The sequence below is a fragment of the Dioscorea cayenensis genome, chromosome 17, assembly GCF_009730915.1.
Source record: "Dioscorea cayenensis subsp. rotundata cultivar TDr96_F1 chromosome 17, TDr96_F1_v2_PseudoChromosome.rev07_lg8_w22 25.fasta, whole genome shotgun sequence".
NCBI classification, from domain to species: Eukaryota; Viridiplantae; Streptophyta; class Magnoliopsida; order Dioscoreales; family Dioscoreaceae; genus Dioscorea; species Dioscorea cayenensis.
Window position 1 is genome coordinate 2,053,985 of NC_052487.1, and position 18,842 is coordinate 2,072,826.

At 35.9% G+C, this 18,842-nt stretch overlaps 4 protein-coding genes across 4 annotated transcripts; 2 read left to right on the forward strand and 2 right to left on the reverse strand.

The window, feature by feature from the left end:
- The first annotated feature begins 1,004 nt into the window (after positions 1-1,004).
- LOC120280274 (DExH-box ATP-dependent RNA helicase DExH3) lies at positions 1,005-10,854 on the forward strand. The gene is made up of 19 exons (XM_039287052.1): positions 1,005-1,566; positions 2,410-2,564; positions 2,646-2,733; positions 3,021-3,266; positions 3,842-3,937; positions 4,664-4,852; positions 4,969-5,128; positions 5,288-5,418; positions 5,934-6,104; positions 6,229-6,501; positions 6,959-7,153; positions 7,400-7,603; positions 7,865-7,934; positions 8,055-8,203; positions 8,732-9,040; positions 9,297-9,356; positions 9,460-9,612; positions 9,714-9,824; positions 9,965-10,854. The coding sequence occupies exons 1-19, from the start codon at positions 1,171-1,173 to the stop codon at positions 10,436-10,438; spliced, it is 3,630 nt and encodes a 1,209-aa protein (XP_039142986.1). The 5' UTR covers positions 1,005-1,170; the 3' UTR covers positions 10,439-10,854.
- Positions 10,855-11,332: 478 nt separating this feature from the next.
- Positions 11,333-13,067, forward strand: LOC120280275 (alpha-1,3-arabinosyltransferase XAT3-like). The gene is made up of 3 exons (XM_039287053.1): positions 11,333-11,519; positions 11,601-11,675; positions 11,745-13,067. Exons 1-3 carry the CDS (start codon positions 11,348-11,350, stop codon positions 12,962-12,964), a joined length of 1,467 nt encoding a protein of 488 aa, XP_039142987.1. The 5' UTR covers positions 11,333-11,347; the 3' UTR covers positions 12,965-13,067.
- Positions 13,068-13,558: 491 nt separating this feature from the next.
- LOC120280230 (alpha-1,3-arabinosyltransferase XAT2-like) lies at positions 13,559-15,209 on the reverse strand. Its single transcript, XM_039287005.1, has 3 exons — positions 15,020-15,209; positions 14,906-14,941; positions 13,559-14,820 (listed from the first exon to the last, which is right to left on the reverse strand). The coding sequence occupies exons 1-3, from the start codon at positions 15,153-15,155 to the stop codon at positions 13,646-13,648; spliced, it is 1,347 nt and encodes a 448-aa protein (XP_039142939.1). The 5' UTR covers positions 15,156-15,209; the 3' UTR covers positions 13,559-13,645.
- Positions 15,210-16,680: 1,471 nt separating this feature from the next.
- LOC120280273 (alpha-1,3-arabinosyltransferase XAT2-like) lies at positions 16,681-18,721 on the reverse strand. Its single transcript, XM_039287051.1, has 4 exons — positions 18,351-18,721; positions 18,177-18,245; positions 18,003-18,101; positions 16,681-17,925 (listed from the first exon to the last, which is right to left on the reverse strand). Exons 1-4 carry the CDS (start codon positions 18,493-18,495, stop codon positions 16,760-16,762), a joined length of 1,479 nt encoding a protein of 492 aa, XP_039142985.1. The 5' UTR covers positions 18,496-18,721; the 3' UTR covers positions 16,681-16,759.
- Positions 18,722-18,842: the final 121 nt, after the last annotated feature.

An 18,842-nucleotide genomic window follows, 5' to 3' on the forward strand; every position in this document is an offset into this window, starting at 1 on the left:
AAAATGCGGGTTGGGACCCGTTAAAGTTAATGGGTATTGAACTCTATAGCGGATTCGGGCATAATGGTTTCAACCCGACCCGATTAGGAAAAGGTCAATTTTAACTTGCCAAACCCCCACAAGTGGAGAAATTATTCCCTCCAAAGTTTTCAAACATCACACTTACCACACTTTTTTTAATTTAATTTTATAATAATTCAATTTATTTCGCGTTCTTATGTTTTTTTGTTTGTGGGTATTTATCAATTTTGCGTCTTAGATTTTTTTTTTTATTATTTTATTTTAAAATTTTCATTTAAATGTTATTTTTATAAAACCATTATTATTGTTGTTATTATTTTAAAATGTGAGTAAAAAAGTTGCATCGAAACATAAAGAGATCACAACAAATAAAAAACATGGATACAAAAAATCCACTAATGATTGACAAGTAACATGAAACACAATTTTTTGGGGAAGATAGGACCGAAGATGAAAATGTAAACTAATAAAACTAACCAATTAAATTATTTATAAACTATATAAGTGAGTATTTATAGATATTGTGCCTTTGTATTATTACGATATCATTGATAAAAAAATAATTTTTACATGGTAAATGATGATGAAGCATAATATATAACAGGTATTTAAGGTTGCATAAATTAGCACATCCACTTATTTGGTGCCACAATAATTTTGATCATTAAAAATTTAAAACAACAATATATAACTAATTTTAATAAAAACAATATGTTTCCTATGCAAATTGAAAAAGTATAAATATTTGTGTCTCATATACAATATAAGAAATATTTATATAAATAAAAAAAGATTAAAAAAAAAAAAATTTTAAGCTCCTTCATTATTTTTCAGGAAATGACAAATAAAACTACAGGTTGGATTCGGGTTTACGGGTCCGAATCCGTTAAACGCTGATCCAGATCCGAATCCGTTAAGAGCGGGGAAACGCGATTCCCACCGCCTCAAAACCCTAGCTTCTCATTCCCCACCACGAACCCCTCTTCTCCTCCTCCTTCGTCTCTTTCTGGTTGTTTTCGCCGAGATATTTTTTCATAAAGCCCCTCGAAAAATCCCAAAATCCGAAATCCTCCCTCATTTCTTCATCACTATAAATACAGAACCACTCGCTTCTTATCGATACTTCATGAGATGTGAGACGGCGTTATCATGCTCTACGCCGCCGTCCTCCGGGGCCGACTCCGTCCCCTTCGCTGGCTGATCATGCCCTTCCCCTCCTCCCCTTCCTTCCTGCCGCACCATAGCCCTAGAAATTCTACTGGAATCCCGATGAAGGACGGTGGCGGCGGTGGTGGCGTGTATGTGCCCCCAATTCCCCGCCTCCGCTCCGTCATTGCGTCGGCGAATGGGAATGTCGGCACTGCCTCGAGGTCTTGTGATTGTGATTGGCGGGATGGACGGGGAGTCTCTGTGGAGCCGCCGATGGCGCCGTCGGGGAGTGGGTATTTTAGGCAGCAGAGGTCGCCCTATTCAAGATACGCGTTTGAGGACTGGTCCGAGGATGATTCTGATCGGGATATTGATCCTCCTTCGGCTTCCGGCAAAGTTTGTTGTTTTGATTTGCTTGTTTTTTTTTTCTCAAAGTTTTTGAAAGGGTTTTAGTCATTTGATTGGGAAATTATGAGTTGTTTCTCCATTTATTGCTTCTATATAATGTTTGTTGTGATATATTTTTTTTTAACTAGTAGGAGCACCAAGCTATTGTAAATATTATTTTATTCATGCAAGAGAAAGCTCTGTTGCTCCTTTGCTAGTATATGTTTTTCTTGGAAATTCAGTGGTTTTCAGTAGTACTGTGGGAAAATAATGACTGTTATTTTTGATTTTACTGTCCTTCTGTTGTTATGCTAGGAATATAGGCGAATGATGACAAATCTACTTGTTGTATTAGTGTCGGCTACACGGTGTCATAATAATGATTGCTGTGTTGTGTTAAGAGTCATAGAAAGCTGGAATTTTCTCAATTTATTCTGATATGAGTTATGGTTATCTTTTGATTTCATCCCAAGGACAGCATGTTGGTTCTTGTGCTAGGGACACTGTGTTATTGAATTCTTTCTAGGAATGAAGAGTTCCAACTTCCTCCAAGGGCATTCCATTTCAATGCTGCTTGGTTTCTGATGTTGTCCCCCACATTTTCCTATACCTACTATAAGGGAGGAGTGCTGGTTGCCAGATACCAAGAAAATAGGAATAAGATCTATAGATATTAGAAGTATGTTAATTTTCATAGGTTATGATCTTTCTTTGAAGTTTTCATGTTGTGTATTGATTTACAGCTTCAAGGTGTCGCTTGAGAATTCTGTTGTTTTTAGATATTATGGAATGTTTCTCGCAATGCTTTTGACTACTTCCTTTTGACTCTTTCCATGGTAATATTTTTTTCAGGGTGCATCAACACTTGATAATGTTGATGAGTGGAAGTGGAAATTAAGTATGCTCCTTCGTAATCAGCATGAACAGGAGGTGGTATCAAGGGAGAAGAAGGACAGACGTGATTATGAGCAACTTGCAGCATTAGCTGAGAGAATGGGCTTACACAGGTATGCTCGTCTTTGCAAATTTCAATATGGATTCTGTACCATTTTTAAATGCTTTTGAAACGAGATTGGTTTTGTTGGCAGCCGCCAATATGCAAAAGTAGTCGTCTTTAGTAAGGTGCCACTGCCAAACTACAGATCTGATCTGGATGATAAGAGACCTCAGAGGGAGGTATTTCCCATTAACTGCTTTCATCACTTGCCATTGTTTGGTATTATTCCAAGTTGCACAACGATTTTGGTGATTTATACTCTTTTTTAAATTTTGGCATGAGTTCTATTCGAAAAATTGCTTTTCTTTCCAAATTAATTTTTAAGAAGTAAAAATGATGAAGTGTGCTTTGAAGAACACACATTTCTTATTTCATCTAGAAGACATATGAGTCGGGAAATTTATCTTTCATATTTTTCTTTCTTTTGTTGATTCAATTGATGCTATCTAGTTTGGTATTCTTATAGGTCTCTATTCCTATTGGTTTGCAAAGAGAAGTGGATGCTTTGCTTGGAGATTACCTTTCACGAAAACGTGCGAATCGTGAAAGCTTTCCAACCGCACCATTTTCAAGATCTAGCAGCACTGACAGTTTTGCAACTGATGAGGGTCTGTTTGAGCAACAAGAACCTCAATCTTCCACAAGACCTGTTATGGAGAAAATCCTCAGGCGGAGAAGCTTACATCTGCGAAACCAACAGCAGAATTGGCAGGTTCAGTTTCATTAGCTTCTTGTGGATTGTACCACCAATCTCCTATACACCTTTGATATTCCTCTTGTAGTGTATTTTGTTTCCATTTTTTAAGATACTTCCTTTTAGTTTTAAAATATGCTGAAGTTGATAAATATTTAATTGGTTATTGTATGGCTGCTTAATGGACGAAATTCAGTGGTATGTTTTTTTACCCCTGCTACTGGTCGTTACTGGCTAGCCCACCTTTTCTACACTTTTGATTGAGTTTTTTAATTAATGCATATGATGCGATAATACATGTCTCATTGTTGTAGAAATGCTTGAAAATGTTGTTTTGTGTAAATTAAGGATTTTATATGTGAAACCTGTGGTAAAACTTATTTTGCATGGTAAGCTTATAATTTAGACGCAGTAGTGTGTACATCAGTTTCTGTGAAGGTAGTATCCTGTCTTTACTATTCTTTTCATGTGAATTTATTCTAGTGTAGGTAAGTAGTAGTTTGAAGTGTTCATGGTTTACTTATTCTTGAAAAGTAATTTATTGCTTAAAATGAAAATCAGTACACCTTTTGAGGATTAGTTTCCTTTTGTAGGAATCTCCAGAGGGTCAAAAGATGCAGCAATTTCGTAGAAGCCTTCCTGCAAATAAGGAACGAGAAGCATTATTAGCTGCCATTTCTCGACATCAGGTTTTAATTGACTTTCTACATTTTTATTACTCTCTATATATTACTTGATAATGCATTGTTAATTTCTTATGAATATCTTGCCCATGATGGGCCTTGAGAAGCTGTTCCCTGATTGACCAAAATTAGAGAATTTTATAAGCACTACAGTTCTTTCATCTATTGGAAACCATGTTTACTTGTCCTGTTGAGACTGACACTGGAAGGATTGCCTTCATTGGTTTGAAATATACATGACACCACCACCTAGAATGTTTGAGAGTTCTTTTTTACTTCTCTATCTTATATAATTGAATTGATTATTAAGCCCAAAAATTCTCAAGTTAGAAGGAATTAAATTTTGTGGATGCAATTTTATGTAGTTATCATAGTTTGCTTTTATCCTTCTTATTTGGATTTCCTATTAGATTAGCATTTAAATAATCATTATCTTCTTCGTTGTATTCTCACATATTCTTAATTTCTCATTTCTCTGACTGACTGTCTTAGCAATATTGGCAGAAAGCATGCCATCCTAATTTTTTTGTATTTTTTATCCAAACATTTGCTGATTTACCCATTATCATTTGTTTTGACCTTTGCATTTAATTCACCAAGTTCAATTTCATCATCTTTTATTGCTTGCATCATATTGATGTAATTGCATGATCTATTGAATGATAGGTATGCAATTTTATACAAGTTTGTTTCCTATATGCTGTTTAATTCTTCAATTTGTTCATTCTGCAGGTGGTTGTCATCTCAGGTGAAACTGGTTGTGGCAAGACAACGCAACTCCCTCAGTACATTCTAGAATCTGAGATTGATGCTGCACGTGGAGCATCTTGTAGTATTATCTGCACTCAACCAAGACGTATTTCTGCAATGTCTGTATCTGAGAGAGTTGCAGCTGAAAGAGGGGAAAAGTTGGGAGAATCTGTGAGTTACTCTTGCTCTCAGATGATGTTGTTGCTCCAAAGTCTGCTTCTCTTATTTTATTTTGAACTATGGACATTTTATGATCAATTTTTGGTGATATGCTTTTATTTATGCAGGTCGGTTATAAGGTTCGCTTGGAAGGAATAAAAGGGAGAGACACCCGCCTCCTTTTCTGCACCACAGGAGTTTTATTAAGGAGACTATTGGTTGATAGGAATTTAAAAGGTGTATCCCATGTTATTGTAGATGAAATTCATGAACGTGGCATGAATGAAGGTAAATTTATTTGGGAAAATAGATTTTCTTTGAAGCCTCTTGTCTCCTATAGAGATGCGACTTGCTAACATCAGAATAAACAATTAAGTTCTTAATGAAAATAGTTTTTGAGATTGGATTTTGCTATGTGAAGTTTATCCACTGGCTGTCTTGTTTCAGATTTCCTTCTAATTGTCTTGAAAGACCTTCTTCCACATCGACCTGACTTGAGATTGATCTTAATGAGTGCAACTCTCAATGCTGAGCTTTTCTCATCCTACTTTGGTGGAGCTCCAATGTTACACATTCCTGTATGTCATTTACTTTACTTTGAGTTGCAGTCTTGCAGATTGAACTCCTTTTGTAAATTTGAGGAATGCGAAAATTATGTTTGTCGTGATGCATTGTTGAGAAAATATTGAAACTTAATATGATCCACTGTAGTTTGCCAAAGGGGCACAACGGATATTAATAAAACCATAATTAGAAGTGATAAGTTACAAGATTAGGTGTAAAATGTGGAATAATATATGTGCTCAATGAGGATGGCTGGAGTCTTTGATTGCCCATGAACAGCCTGTGCCAAACTAATAGGAATACACATGCTTGGATAAAAGATTTTTTCTTGTTTTGAAAATTGTGGATTTTTTAAACTTCCACTTCAGCAAATAATCTTCTCTTTCTGTTATGAATGTTTTTTTCTGCCGATTATGAACATTGCATAACATAATAATGTCTATAGTTATATCATGTGCTACATTGGCAACTTCCCCTAATTTCTATATTTTATACTTATTTTATTCTTTTTCTCCAATTGGTTTCTCAGGGCTTCACATATCCTGTTCGGAGTCACTTTCTAGAGAATATTTTGGAAATTACCGGGCATAGACTTACACCATATAACCAAATTGATGACTATGGTCAAGAGAAAATGTGGAAGATGCAAAAGCAAGCAGCATTTAGGAAGCGAAAGAGCCAAATTGCTTCTGTTGTTGAAGTATGTAAATCTAGAACTTGCATTCTTTCTATTCACGTGATGCCTTTTACTTATAGAGAACCTCATCGACTTTTAGCATTATGAATGGATTATGTATGTGAATTTTGTTTAAAAACCAATGCAGGATGCATTAGAAGCTGCTGATTTTAGGGAATATGGCTCAAGGACTCGTGAGTCATTATTGTGCTGGAATCCTGATTCGATTGGTTTTAACCTCATTGAAAGTGTACTATGCCATATATGCCGAAAAGAACGGTCTGGTGCAGTTTTAGTGTTTATGACTGGTTGGGATGATATAAATTCTCTTAAAGATCAGCTGCAGGCCAACCCTCTTCTAGGAGATCCTTCAAAGGTTTTATTGCTTGCATGCCATGGCTCCATGGCTAGTTCAGAGCAGGTGAGTGCAATTCATTGGGAACATGTTATTAGTTTTGTCATTTTTCTTCTTTGAAATAGTTTGGTTTACTTAACATATCCATGCGAATATTCAATTAAAACATGTCGTTTCTTTTACATGCATGATATTTTTCATGGGCAATTAAATTTGATTTGCAGTTCACCCTATTTTTCTATACAATTAACATTCCTTCTTAGCTAATCTTACCATACAATATCATCATGATTTACGAGACTTAAGTTGCTAGGTAGTAAGAGCCTTTTTTTGTGAGGTCCTTTTTTTGAGCTTTTGTAACTGCATATTATGTAGACCTTCTGTGTTTATGTGCAATAGAGGCTACCATCCTTTCTGTAGCCTCTACTACCTACACACTCTAATACGCATCCAAAGCACGTGTGTGTATAAGTTGTCATAATTTATGGATTCTAAGACTTTTGTGTTTTTGTTTCCCATGCAGAGGTTGATTTTTGACAAACCACCAGATGGTGTGCGGAAAATAGTTCTCGCAACAAATATGGCTGAGACAAGTATAACGATAAATGATGTTGTTTTTGTGGTAGATTGTGGAAAAGCAAAAGAGACATCATATGATGCATTGAATAACACTCCATGCTTGCTTCCAACATGGATTTCCAAGGCTTCTGCTCGACAAGTAAGATACATCTCTGATTGTAGTTGATTGATTTTTGGACTGCTAGAATAGTGATATCTAATTGTTTTTTGAGTTCTACTGGTGTTTTTCATTCTGTTACTCGAGCATAACTGGAGTTTGGTAAAGGAGCCATAAAATGTTAGTGCTCTTTTGGAACATCATGTTTCCAATTCATCTTAAAAATGCAATTGAACTTTGTCATGGATTGGTGAAATTCATTTATTTTGTATGGCTTTGTATATGTAGAGAAGGGGAAGAGCTGGTCGTGTTCAGCCCGGGGAATGCTATCATCTTTATCCAAGATGTGTGTATGACGTCTTTGCTGATTACCAATTACCAGAACTATTGAGGACACCTTTACAGTCTCTTTGCTTGCAAATTAAAAGTTTACGACTTGGAACCATCTCTGAGTTCTTATCAAGGGCTCTACAATCACCAGAACATTTGTCGGTATGCTTGAATAACCTTTGCTTTTCTACTCCCCCTAATTCTTCTTGTGCTATGTGCTTGCTAGTACCCTTCTGTTGATGTCAAAAGCTGATTCCATCTGTTATTGTGGCACCATTCTTGTAACCGTAGTGCTTCTTAAAGAGGCTATGTCATAAAATACCAATGATGCCTCAATCTGGCATGCTTTCTGTAGAAATTTGGTTTGAGATATGTATTTCCTATGACTAAGTGCAGACTTATATATCCAAATTCTTTCTGCAGGTACAAAATGCCATTGAATATCTGAAGGTGATTGGGGCATTAGATGAAAGGGAAGAGCTAACGATATTAGGTACCTTTATTTTTTCTTTATGTTTGTTTGCCATATTTCATTCTATTTAGCAATTACATTTACCTTAAAAAATATGTAACTGTTCTTGTATTCTGAGATTCAATGTAATTCATTTGACAGGCCGTCATTTATCCATGCTTCCTGTGGAACCGAAACTTGGAAAGATGCTTATCTACGGGGCAATATTCAGCTGTCTTGATCCTATACTAACTGTCGTTGCTGGCCTTAGTGTCAGAGATCCATTTCTTATGCCATTTGACAAGAAAGACGTAAGCAAACTTTTATATTCTCTGGTCTATTGGCTTTATATCTGTAGGTGGAGGTTTTATTTTCAATAATTCATTCATGTGAAGTATCAATCTTGATAAGATTGTTTGTTTGTATTTTTGCTTCTCTCAACCTTTTACTCTCTCTTTGTATTATTTCGTTGCATCAGCTACGGATAGATTTTAAACTAGTTTAATAATTTGACTTGGATGATATATCAAAATCAATGTCTCATCCAACATATGTTGCTCTGATTTTATTTCATTTTGTTCTTCAACTGAATGTATGCTGTTGCCAACCTGCCTGATGTTTTCTTTTATTGAAGTGGCTTTAATTTATGCACTCTATTGGGTTCCAGCTGTTAGATTGCTTGAATGAATACCAGTGCCTTGATTTTAATAGTTTTAGCCTGGTTGCTTGAGCCTGTGTAACTTGCTTGACAGCTGCACTTAGAGTAACTATAATCTGTTTTTCTTGTGTAGTTAATATTTCAGTGCGATTTCTATTAACTTCTGTTATTTTAATGTTAGCTTGCGGATGCTGCAAGATCTCAATTCTCTTGCCATGATTATAGTGATCATCTTGCACTGGTCCGAGCTTACAATGGCTGGAAAGATGCTGAAAGAGATCATTCTGGATATGAGTACTGTTGGAAGAATTTTCTTTCTGCCCAGACACTGAAGGCTATTGATTCTCTTCGAAAGCAATTCTTTTTTCTTCTCAAGGATACTGGTTTGGTTGATGAGGAAAATCATATGTGCAATAAGTGGAGTCGTGATGAAAACCTGGTCCGTGCAGTTATTTGTGCTGGCCTGTATCCTGGAATTTCCTCTGTTGTGGTTCGTGACATCTTCCCTCCGGTTGATTCATGTTGCACCTTATATCTCACCATAATGTGTTAATTTGACAAGTCTAACTTTCTTGAGTGCCTTCTTTTTTAATTTTTGCTTCTATAGAGCATCACCCTTTCTCTTGGTTCCAATCTTTCTTGGTCATCATTTGTTTCATTATTCTTACAAGCACTTGGAACATTTTGTAAACAGCTTGTTTTTATACTTCTGACCTTATTAAGGTTTTTGCACTGATGTTTTGCAGAATAAGGAGAAGTCAATCGCTTTGAAGACAATGGAGGATGGTCAAGTCATGCTTTATTCTGTAAGTTCTTTTTTTTGGCTCGTTTTAAGTTATCTCTGTTTTTCTTACATCTGGAAAATGTGATTGTAGTTTTACCTTTTTTGGCTTTTGTATCTGTTTATAGAATTCTGTCAATGGGCGTGAGGCTAAAATTCCATATCCATGGTTAGTTTTCAATGAGAAAGTCAAGGTGAATTCAGTATTTCTTCGAGACTCAACAGGGGTGTCTGATTCTGTCTTGCTGCTCTTTGGAGGGAATATTTCACAAGGGGGGCTTGTAAGTCTCTTTTTCTTTTCCTAAATTGAGACATCAGAAATATAATCAAGTTCTTGTTTTCTGTTCCACGTGATCTTTTTTAATGATCTTTCAATTTCCAGGATGGGCATTTGAAAATGTTAGGTGGTTACTTGGAGTTCTTCATGAAGCCTGATCTTGCATCAACATACCTAAGTCTTAAGAGGGAGTTAGATGAGCTAATTCAAAGCAAAGTAAGTGTAAACCCTCTGTGGTGTTAACTGCACAAGTACACACCTAATTTTACTATTTCAGGGACATTTTCTTTCTTCATGCTGGGATATCTTTCTCATTTCTTTTATTCGAGTAATCCGTTTGCATCTCTTGAAAACAGATTCTAAATCCCAGAATGGACATCCAAGCCAGGGATGAACTCCTCTCAGCCATCCGTTTGCTCGTCTCAGAGGATCCCTGTGGTGGCCGATTTGTCTTTGGCCGGACAGAGCCTAAACCAAAGAAGTCTGGATCAATGCTGCCAATGAATTCCAGTGGCGGTGGCGGCGGCGGCGGCGGCGGCGGTGGTGGTGATAACCCCAAGAGCCAACTTCAGACATTGCTCACAAGAGCTGGGCACGACAATCCGGTTTACAAGACAAAGCAGCTGAAGAACAGCCAGTTCAGATCCACAGTTGAGTTCAACCACATGCAATTTGTTGGAAGTCCATGCAACAATAAGAAACTTGCAGAGAAAAACGCCGCATCTGAGGCATTAGAGTGGCTTCTGGGCGGTGCTTCACCAGGCTCTGGAGACATTGACCACATGTCAATGCTACTCAAAAAGAGCAAAAAGAAACATCACAGAACTTAACACCAGAATACGAAGACCATGAGTTACCCCCACTTAGCACTTAGCTCCATGCTTACGATGATTCAGCATTTGGCTTCCCAGCCTTGTGAGCTTCTGTTACACGGAGATAGGATTGTCCGTCCACTCATTCTATATTGCTACTGGAGTCTCAGCACAGTGGAATTCGGTAGGAAGACGAAGACCCGGGTCAACAATGCAGTAGAACCCTTGATTCAATCAAAGAAAATATTATCTGTAAAGCTTCTGATCAGTCCCATGATTGTTTACAAATTGAGTACCTATACATGTATTTTGAATGTAAAGATTGGGAGTCAGGCTCATCTTCCTTCTCGGAATTGACAGGCTGATGAAACCGATTACTGTTTACTAACAAACAGATAACATCTATATTACAAAAATCCATTTTGCTGTTGTTATTATTATTGTTATTATTATTATTTTATTTTTATTTTTAAGGCAGGCTGATGAAAAGTTTAGCATCTAGAGAGTACTTGGAAGCAAATTCAAAGTAATGTTCTGCCAGGTCTCTCTAGTTGGGTGGCCAAACTACTGGTTTGTTGGGAAAGTTAGTATTGATATATATCTTGAAATGAATGACAGTGATCTCTTAATTGTTTTGTTCTTTTTACATGTTTTTTTATACACAATCTAGTTATTATCTTCATATTCTTAGTTTCGTGTGGAGAAATGGGTTGAACATTAAATCTTATAGTACAATGGTGCTATTATTCTTTCCCAAAGAGATGATTGATTGTCCATATTCACATACTGGGCAAGTATTTCTCTAATCTTTCTTTTCAGTTGGTCAACTATTGTTTAGACTCATAACAATTAAAATACAATAAAGGAACAAAATCTCATGGTATAAGAATTCAAAAAACTCACAAAAAACAAGAGCATGGATAGGAAATGAAAACAGAGATGAAACCACTTAGAACATTTGCAGCAACTGTGAAGTCTTTCAAGAGTCATGCAAGACAAGAGCCATGCAGAATAACAAATCTTCTCTTCATTCTCTCTTTGTTCCTCTCTCTTAGCATCCTCTTTCTCTTCAAGTCTCATTACTGCTCTTCTCCTTTTGGTCTTTCTCTTTCTCTGTTTCTTTCTCTGATTATATATATATATGTATATTCATTTATCTCATTAAAATTCTAATTTTCAGGGAAATCACAAACACTAATGAGTGTGCAAGTACCAGTGAAGGTTGTTAATGAAAGTGATGATCCTCCTCTGATAGGTTTGTCCCTATACACACCATAAAACTCTAATAATTTCAACTTATTTCTGACCCCATTGTCCATTTCAGAGGATGAAGATGAAGATCAAGAAGATAATAACAGAGCTCTAATCAATACAAAGTCAGAGAAAACAAAACCAATATGCTATGAAACAAGCAGTAGATCAGATACATGTGAAGTTGAAGGAGATGTTAGAGTTCAAGCAAGCACCAATACCATCTTCTTTCACCCTTGCACTTCAAAACCTCAACAATGGAGGATCAAACCATACACTAGAAAAGGAGACCCTTCAGCTCTCAAACATGTCAAAGAATGGACCTTGAAATCAGTCATGAATGTTGAAGAACTTCCTCAGTGCACCAAGACCTTCACAGTCCCTGCAATGCTCTTTTCCTCCCAAGGCTTCACTGGCAACTTCTTTCATGATTTCACTGATGTTTTAATCCCACTCTTCATCAACTCCTATCAATTCCATGGTGAAGTTCAGTTCCTTGTTTCAGATTTCATGTCTTGGTGGGTAAATAAATTCTCATTGATACTCAAACAATTGTCCAAGCATGGCATTGTGAACTTAGAAGGAGAAGAAAAGGCCGTATTATGTTACCGGAGATTGATCGCCGGACCGAGCTTCCACAAGGAACTAGGCATTGATTCAATGAAATCTCCAAATGGTTATTCTATACTAGACTTCAAGAAATTACTTAGACAGGCATTTGGTTTGAAAAGAGACACTGTTGTGATCACCAAGAAGCCGAAACTTTTAATCATATCAAGAAAGAAGTCAAGAGAATTCTTGAATGAAAAAGAGATTGCACAATTAGCAACGAGCTTAGGCTTCGATGTCGTAATTGGTGAAGGTCGATGGGATATTACGGTGTCAAAGTTTGCTAATTTGGTTAACTCCGCCGATGTGATGCTTGGAGTTCATGGAGCCGGGCTTACAAACATGGTGTTCCTCCCAAAGGACGCCGTAGTAATTCAAGTCATTCCTTTTGGGGGTTTGGAGAAAGTGGCAAGGCGAAGCTTCGAGGCGCCAACTATGGACATGAAGATCAAGTACTTGGATTACGTGATTCAAGTGAATGAAAGCTCACTCATTGATCAATACCCGAAAGATCATCCAGTGTTGAAAGACCCAATGTCAGTTCATAAACAAGGATGGATTGCTCTCAGTTCTCTCTATTTGGTCAAACAAAACATTAGGATTGATTTGCAGAGATTCAGAAACACTTTGTTAGAAGCTTTCAAGCTAGTTTCGAACAATTCTTCGATGATTCATACACAATAGTAAACAGTTGTTATTCATTGTAATCTTTATTCTTAAAGCAGTGATTTCTTTGTAAACGTTTCGAGTTTTATAATAATATTTATAATAAAATGATGATGATCAATTATGGCAACTTATTTTTTGTTGTTGAATTTGTTTCCGAATGAGATTTGGTCAATGCTTCATATAATAACTGGACAAATAGACTACTCAACTTACGATGACATATGAATTGATTTTTTAGGCCTTGGAATCAGGGAATAAAATAAAATCATAAGAACATGAATCAATCAACTAGTATTATATTATCTTTTTAGATCGAAAATACGTGCTGTTCATTGATTTGCTTGTGTTGCCAAGAACATGAAAATGAGGATTTAAAAATAACAAAAAGAAAAAAGGAAAAAAGAACTAGTATTGTCTTTTTGTCTCAAAGTTTGATTGAGTAGGTGACTAATTTATTCAAAACTTCAAAATGATTGGGTTAGTTGTATTACCAACCACATGACATCAATTGATAATTAAGAATCAAATAAACACTAATTCAATGTATTCATGAGCTGTTATGCATAGCTAATTGAAGTTCAAGTTGAATCTAGTGATGTTGAGATGCTCTTAGAAAGACAAACAAATCTTAATTATTTTTTTCTTTTACTGTTGTTTTACAACAGAAATATTCTTGTAAACATTGGACTTTTCTTTTCACTGATGAAGTTGTTTCAGAGCTTCTAATAAAACAGCTCTGAATCTTCTCAAATCAAGCTTGATGTTCTGTTTGTTCATGAATGTGTCTTGAATTGAATTCCATCCTTGTTTATGAAATGAAATTGGATTCTTAAAAATCAAATGATCTCTTGGATACTCATCAATTAAGCTGCTCTCTTCTGGATTAATCTCATACTGCAAATACTTCAACTTCGTGTCCTTTGCCGGATTTCCGAAATCATACATTGCTAACCATTGAAGTCCTCCCCATGGAACTATCTGAATGAAGACAGCATTTGTTGGTAAAAACAATAAATTTGTTAACCCTGCTCCATGAACACCCATCAACACATCACAAGAATTAACAATCTCTGCAAATTGTGTCAAGTTCGATGTTGCACTTGCTTCACCGATCACAACATTGTAATTCAACTCCTCTGCCATTTGAACTATTTCATTCAAATTCATAAATATTCTAGTTCTCTTCCTCGCTATAATTAATAGTTTTGGTTTCTTACCCTGTTCATCACCGCCGATGCGTATCGGTGTTTCTCTGTTGAGTGTATAAGAGTTTCTGATGAATCTTGTGAAATCAACCATTGAATATCCTTTCGGAACTTTTGAAGGATCAATGCTGAGTTCTTTGTGACAATTCAAGCCAACAATTACATGTTTGAAGCAATGCACTGTTTTATCTTTGTCCATGTCTATGACATTGTACTTACTGAGCTGGTTAATCACAAGTTGAAACTTTCTTATCCACCATGGATTGAAATCAGTGACTAGAAACTGAACTTCTTTGTCAAATTCCCTTGCGGTGACAAAGAGTGGAATTAGCACATCGGTGAAGTCATGGAAAAGGTTTCCGGTGTACCCGTTGACGGAAAAGATGATCCCGGGGACACTGTGATTGATGTCGCATTGAGGAGCTGCTTCACTTGATCTTACAGTGACTTGTTTCACAGAAGACATCGCAGCTTCATCGCCTTTTCGAGCATACGGTCTTATTCTATATAATTCTCTTCTTTTCAATGCTTTTCTAATGAATAGAACAGATGAAGAGTTACCATGAATCCTGATATCACCATTCATATCACAAATCTCTGATCTCGGTTCCGAAACATTGCAAAGTGGCTTCATCAATTCCTGGTTCTCAAGTTCAGAAATTATTTCTGCAAATTCAGATGAATCCAAAATTCAATCAATCAAACAATTAATTTGTTTATAACTGATTGAAAATTCATGTCACAAACTCACCCATTTCTGCTGAATGAATCATGACTCTGAAACTTACTGCAGGAAAAGAAAATTTGACACTGTATCATTAATCTCATAACTTCAACACACCACTGAAAAATTCAACAAACTTACATGCATTAAAAGGAACCGAATTCGGCACGAACAAAGTAATTGCCGTCATCGTTGCAAGTAAACATCCGACAAGCAACGTATATCTGAAACTCATGACTAATTTCTTCTTATGACCCATAATACTCCTTCTAATCATCAATGAAACAATCCTAATCTCTATCTCTCTATATATATAGATATAAGGAGCATTTGATTGCACCCTTCACAAGGACATGAAAATAATAATTAAGAGTGCATTCCCTTCTCTTCTACACAAAATTATTGGCTTTGTTACCCCACAAAGAGCATGCCATATTTTATGTCCTTGTTTAGCCATTTCCTTTGTATCTTTAGATGATGAAGGGAACTTTATTGTTTGACAAATGGAACAACCACTACCATTGCTATTTCTTCTATCTTTTTCTTTGTGAATGCTTTTCATTCTGAGCTTTCCACTTGATGTTGATTTCTAATCAAAGGAATCTTAGAGTTGTTAATTGCTGTGCATATACAAAACATGATGCTATAGAACATTTTCTTGGGTCTTACCACCTTTTTCTTTTTCACAAAACAAAGATGTTTACCTTTGTCTAGTTATATCTGAATTTATATGCCCCACAGGCCTAATTTTAGACTTGAACTTTGAGTGTTCTTCACACTTTGATTTCAGAAAAATAAAAATAAAAATAAACAAAACAACATGCATTGCACCATCATTGCTAATTGCATGGATGTTGTTCAAAGTTCAGAAAAGATCAATAACTAAATTTAATGGTAGGTACACCAAACTAGCATTGATTTGATTGCTTTTTAAATTTCTTTTAATTTATATATGCATGATTAATGATTTAAGAGTTAGTTTTTTTCTGCAAGCCAATTGCAGTAATTAGTAAACTTCTCAAACTTACTTTACAATCAAAATCAAACTAGACAATTACTGACACCTGAAGAAACCTCTTAAACTTAATTAAATTAACTACAATTATAATCACAAATGATAAATACTAATCAAGTTCTCACATGAATCATTAAAGAAATTCACTTCACTAAACATTGTTCAATATATATATTTTTGATAAATATGATAAAGCCATAGGTTAAGTATTGGCATACGCAAATAGCTCAGTTTTACAACACATAGGCCTTTTATCAGCGTGAATTGAAGTTCGAACCTCTTCCATAAAAGATGTACGTGTTATGAACCAAACAGTTGTCAGTAAAATTGTTTAACATTTAGGCAAGACATACATAATAATAAAGAAACATTAAACAAAAAAAAAAAGTTCACATGATTAGGTATTAGTTTAAATGTCCATTTCTTTACAGCTTTTAGTCAACTTTCACAAGCTTTGGAAGTCAATGCCGCATAATGTAACTGAGATTTCGGAAAAGCCAACCAGGAACCATCATGCATGCATGCATGCATGCGCTCTTCTTTTAATTTATTATATACTTTCAAATTACTAAATAATATTGCCAACGACGCCTGGATCTATCGAGACAGCTGGGTCATCGATAGGCTCACTCGCAGTGGTGAGAGTTCGATTCTACTGAGTGAGCGTTTCAGGGAGTTGTGAATAATGATTGTGTATGGGTGGTTCAAGAATAGCTGACGTGGTGCTGCCCGTCACCTAATCGGGTTCGCCCCGCTCCTCTTTTCCCAAAAAAATACTAAATAATACCAACTCTTTTTGATATATTTCATAATAAAAATAAAATAAAATACAATAAGTTAATACATCCATTTTTTTAACTTAAACTTCATGAATGGAGAAGCTTAAGAGCTTTAACTAAAACACCTCTAAATCTTCTCACATTAAGCTTAACATCTTGCTTGTCTAAAAACACGTCCTTGATAGCATTCCATCCAAGTTTATGTATTGAAAAAGAGTCCTTAAAAACAGGATGATCTTTTGGGTATACCTCCATTAGAGTACTCTCTTCTTCACTTATCCTATATTCCAAATACCTTAACTTCATATCCATGGCTGGTTCCTTGAAGTAACTTCTACTTATCCAATCCAAGTTCCCCCATGGAACAACTTGGATAAGTATTGCATTTGTTGGAAGGAAAACAAGGTTTGTAAGACCAGCTCCATGCACACCCATCATCACATCACATGAGTTCACCATCCATGCAAACTTTTCCATGCTTGTCCTTGAATCAGCCTCACCCACCACTACCTCAAACCCAAGCTTCTCTGCCATTTTAGTAATCTTGTTTACATTTGTAAACCTCCTTGTTCTTCTCCTACATATGATCAAAAGCCTTGGCTTGTTGTGCTTTCTTATTGAGTACTTGATTGGTGTTTCTCTTTCAAGTGAGTAAGTGCTTCTCATGAACTTTGTGAAGTCAAGCATTGTGTAGTTGTTTGGAGATCTTTTAGGGTCTATGCTTAGTTCCTTGTGGCTTCGGAGACCGACGATGGCTTTCGGGAAGCACCGGAGTTTATCATCTTTGTCGAAATCGATAACTTGATACTTTGATAGTTTCTTGAAGACTAGACTATACTTGTTGATCCACCATGAACGCATGTTAGTTACTAGGAAGTGAACTTCTCCATTGAAGTGGTGTGAAGTGAGGAAGAGAGGGACTAGCACATCAGTGAAGTCATGAAAAAAATTTCCAGTGTAGCCTCCGATGGAGAAGACGATCGCCGGAGCCGTGTGGTTTATATCGCATCGAAGAAGTTTTCGATCATTGAGTGATGTCTTCAAGCTCACTTCTCTGACGTTAGCCATTGCTACATTGTCTTTTTTCCGAGCATATGGTTTTATCCTCCATGACTGGTTTGTTTTAGCTGTGTCTGAAATCAAAAGTTCTACTGAAGAAGAAATGCCATGGATTCTTATATTACCATTCATTTCACATGTATTTGATCTTTGATCTGAAACATTGCAATTGATGAACTCCTCTTGCCTCCCATCTTCAATCAAAAAATAAATAAATAAGTTAAATTGAATGTTTATTAATCTAAATCAAGCATTTAATTAAATTAAATACCTGAATGATTTTGAGCTGAGCTTTGATGCAACCTTATAATATTTTCCTTCTCTTTAACATCTAATGCTGTTTGATTTGCAGCATCCTCACTCCCTTCATCTTCAATATGAGCAAAATTAATCAAATTGTATCAAACTAGAAAATTGCAAGAATATATGAACTTGTTCTACTTACCCAATACTCGGGAAGTCATCGAAACTGTGATCACCGGATTAATACGTACCGATGATAAGCGAGAACTTACTGTCAAAGCCGAAAGAGAAAAAAATTGATGAATATAATTGATCATATTCAAGAAAGAAAATAACTGCAAACAATGCTGTAACAGTACTAATTAAAGATGCTCACTTGAAGAGAATGGAAGTTGTTCATAAGGCTTTGTGATTGAAATGTAGGCAATGGAGACCATAAAACAAGCGAAGAGAAGTCCGAAACCGAGCTTTTTCGGTTCGACATTGCTGAAACTTCTGATCAACTTTGCTTCATAGCCCATCTTGATGAAATTAAAACAAGCTATTCACTCACTCTTTTTTTTTTATCTTTTCCATTTGAGTAGAGCTTCAACCATGCATGCTTAATTAATAGGACTTGTAATGAAGGTGGTTGACCTTCAGGCAATGTATCATCTTCAAAGAAACTTGTTATTCCACATGTTCTAATAAGCTTGAAAGAAGGCCCTGGAATCTAGCACACCATGTTTTCAACTTAAATTAAACTTGTAGATCATGAAGAAATGCAATTTTGTAGGACCAACACATGAATGAGTGTTTGCTACTTTGCTATATTTCTTTGTGGGTAAGTATATATATATTAGAAAAAGCATATCTTAATATCATTATA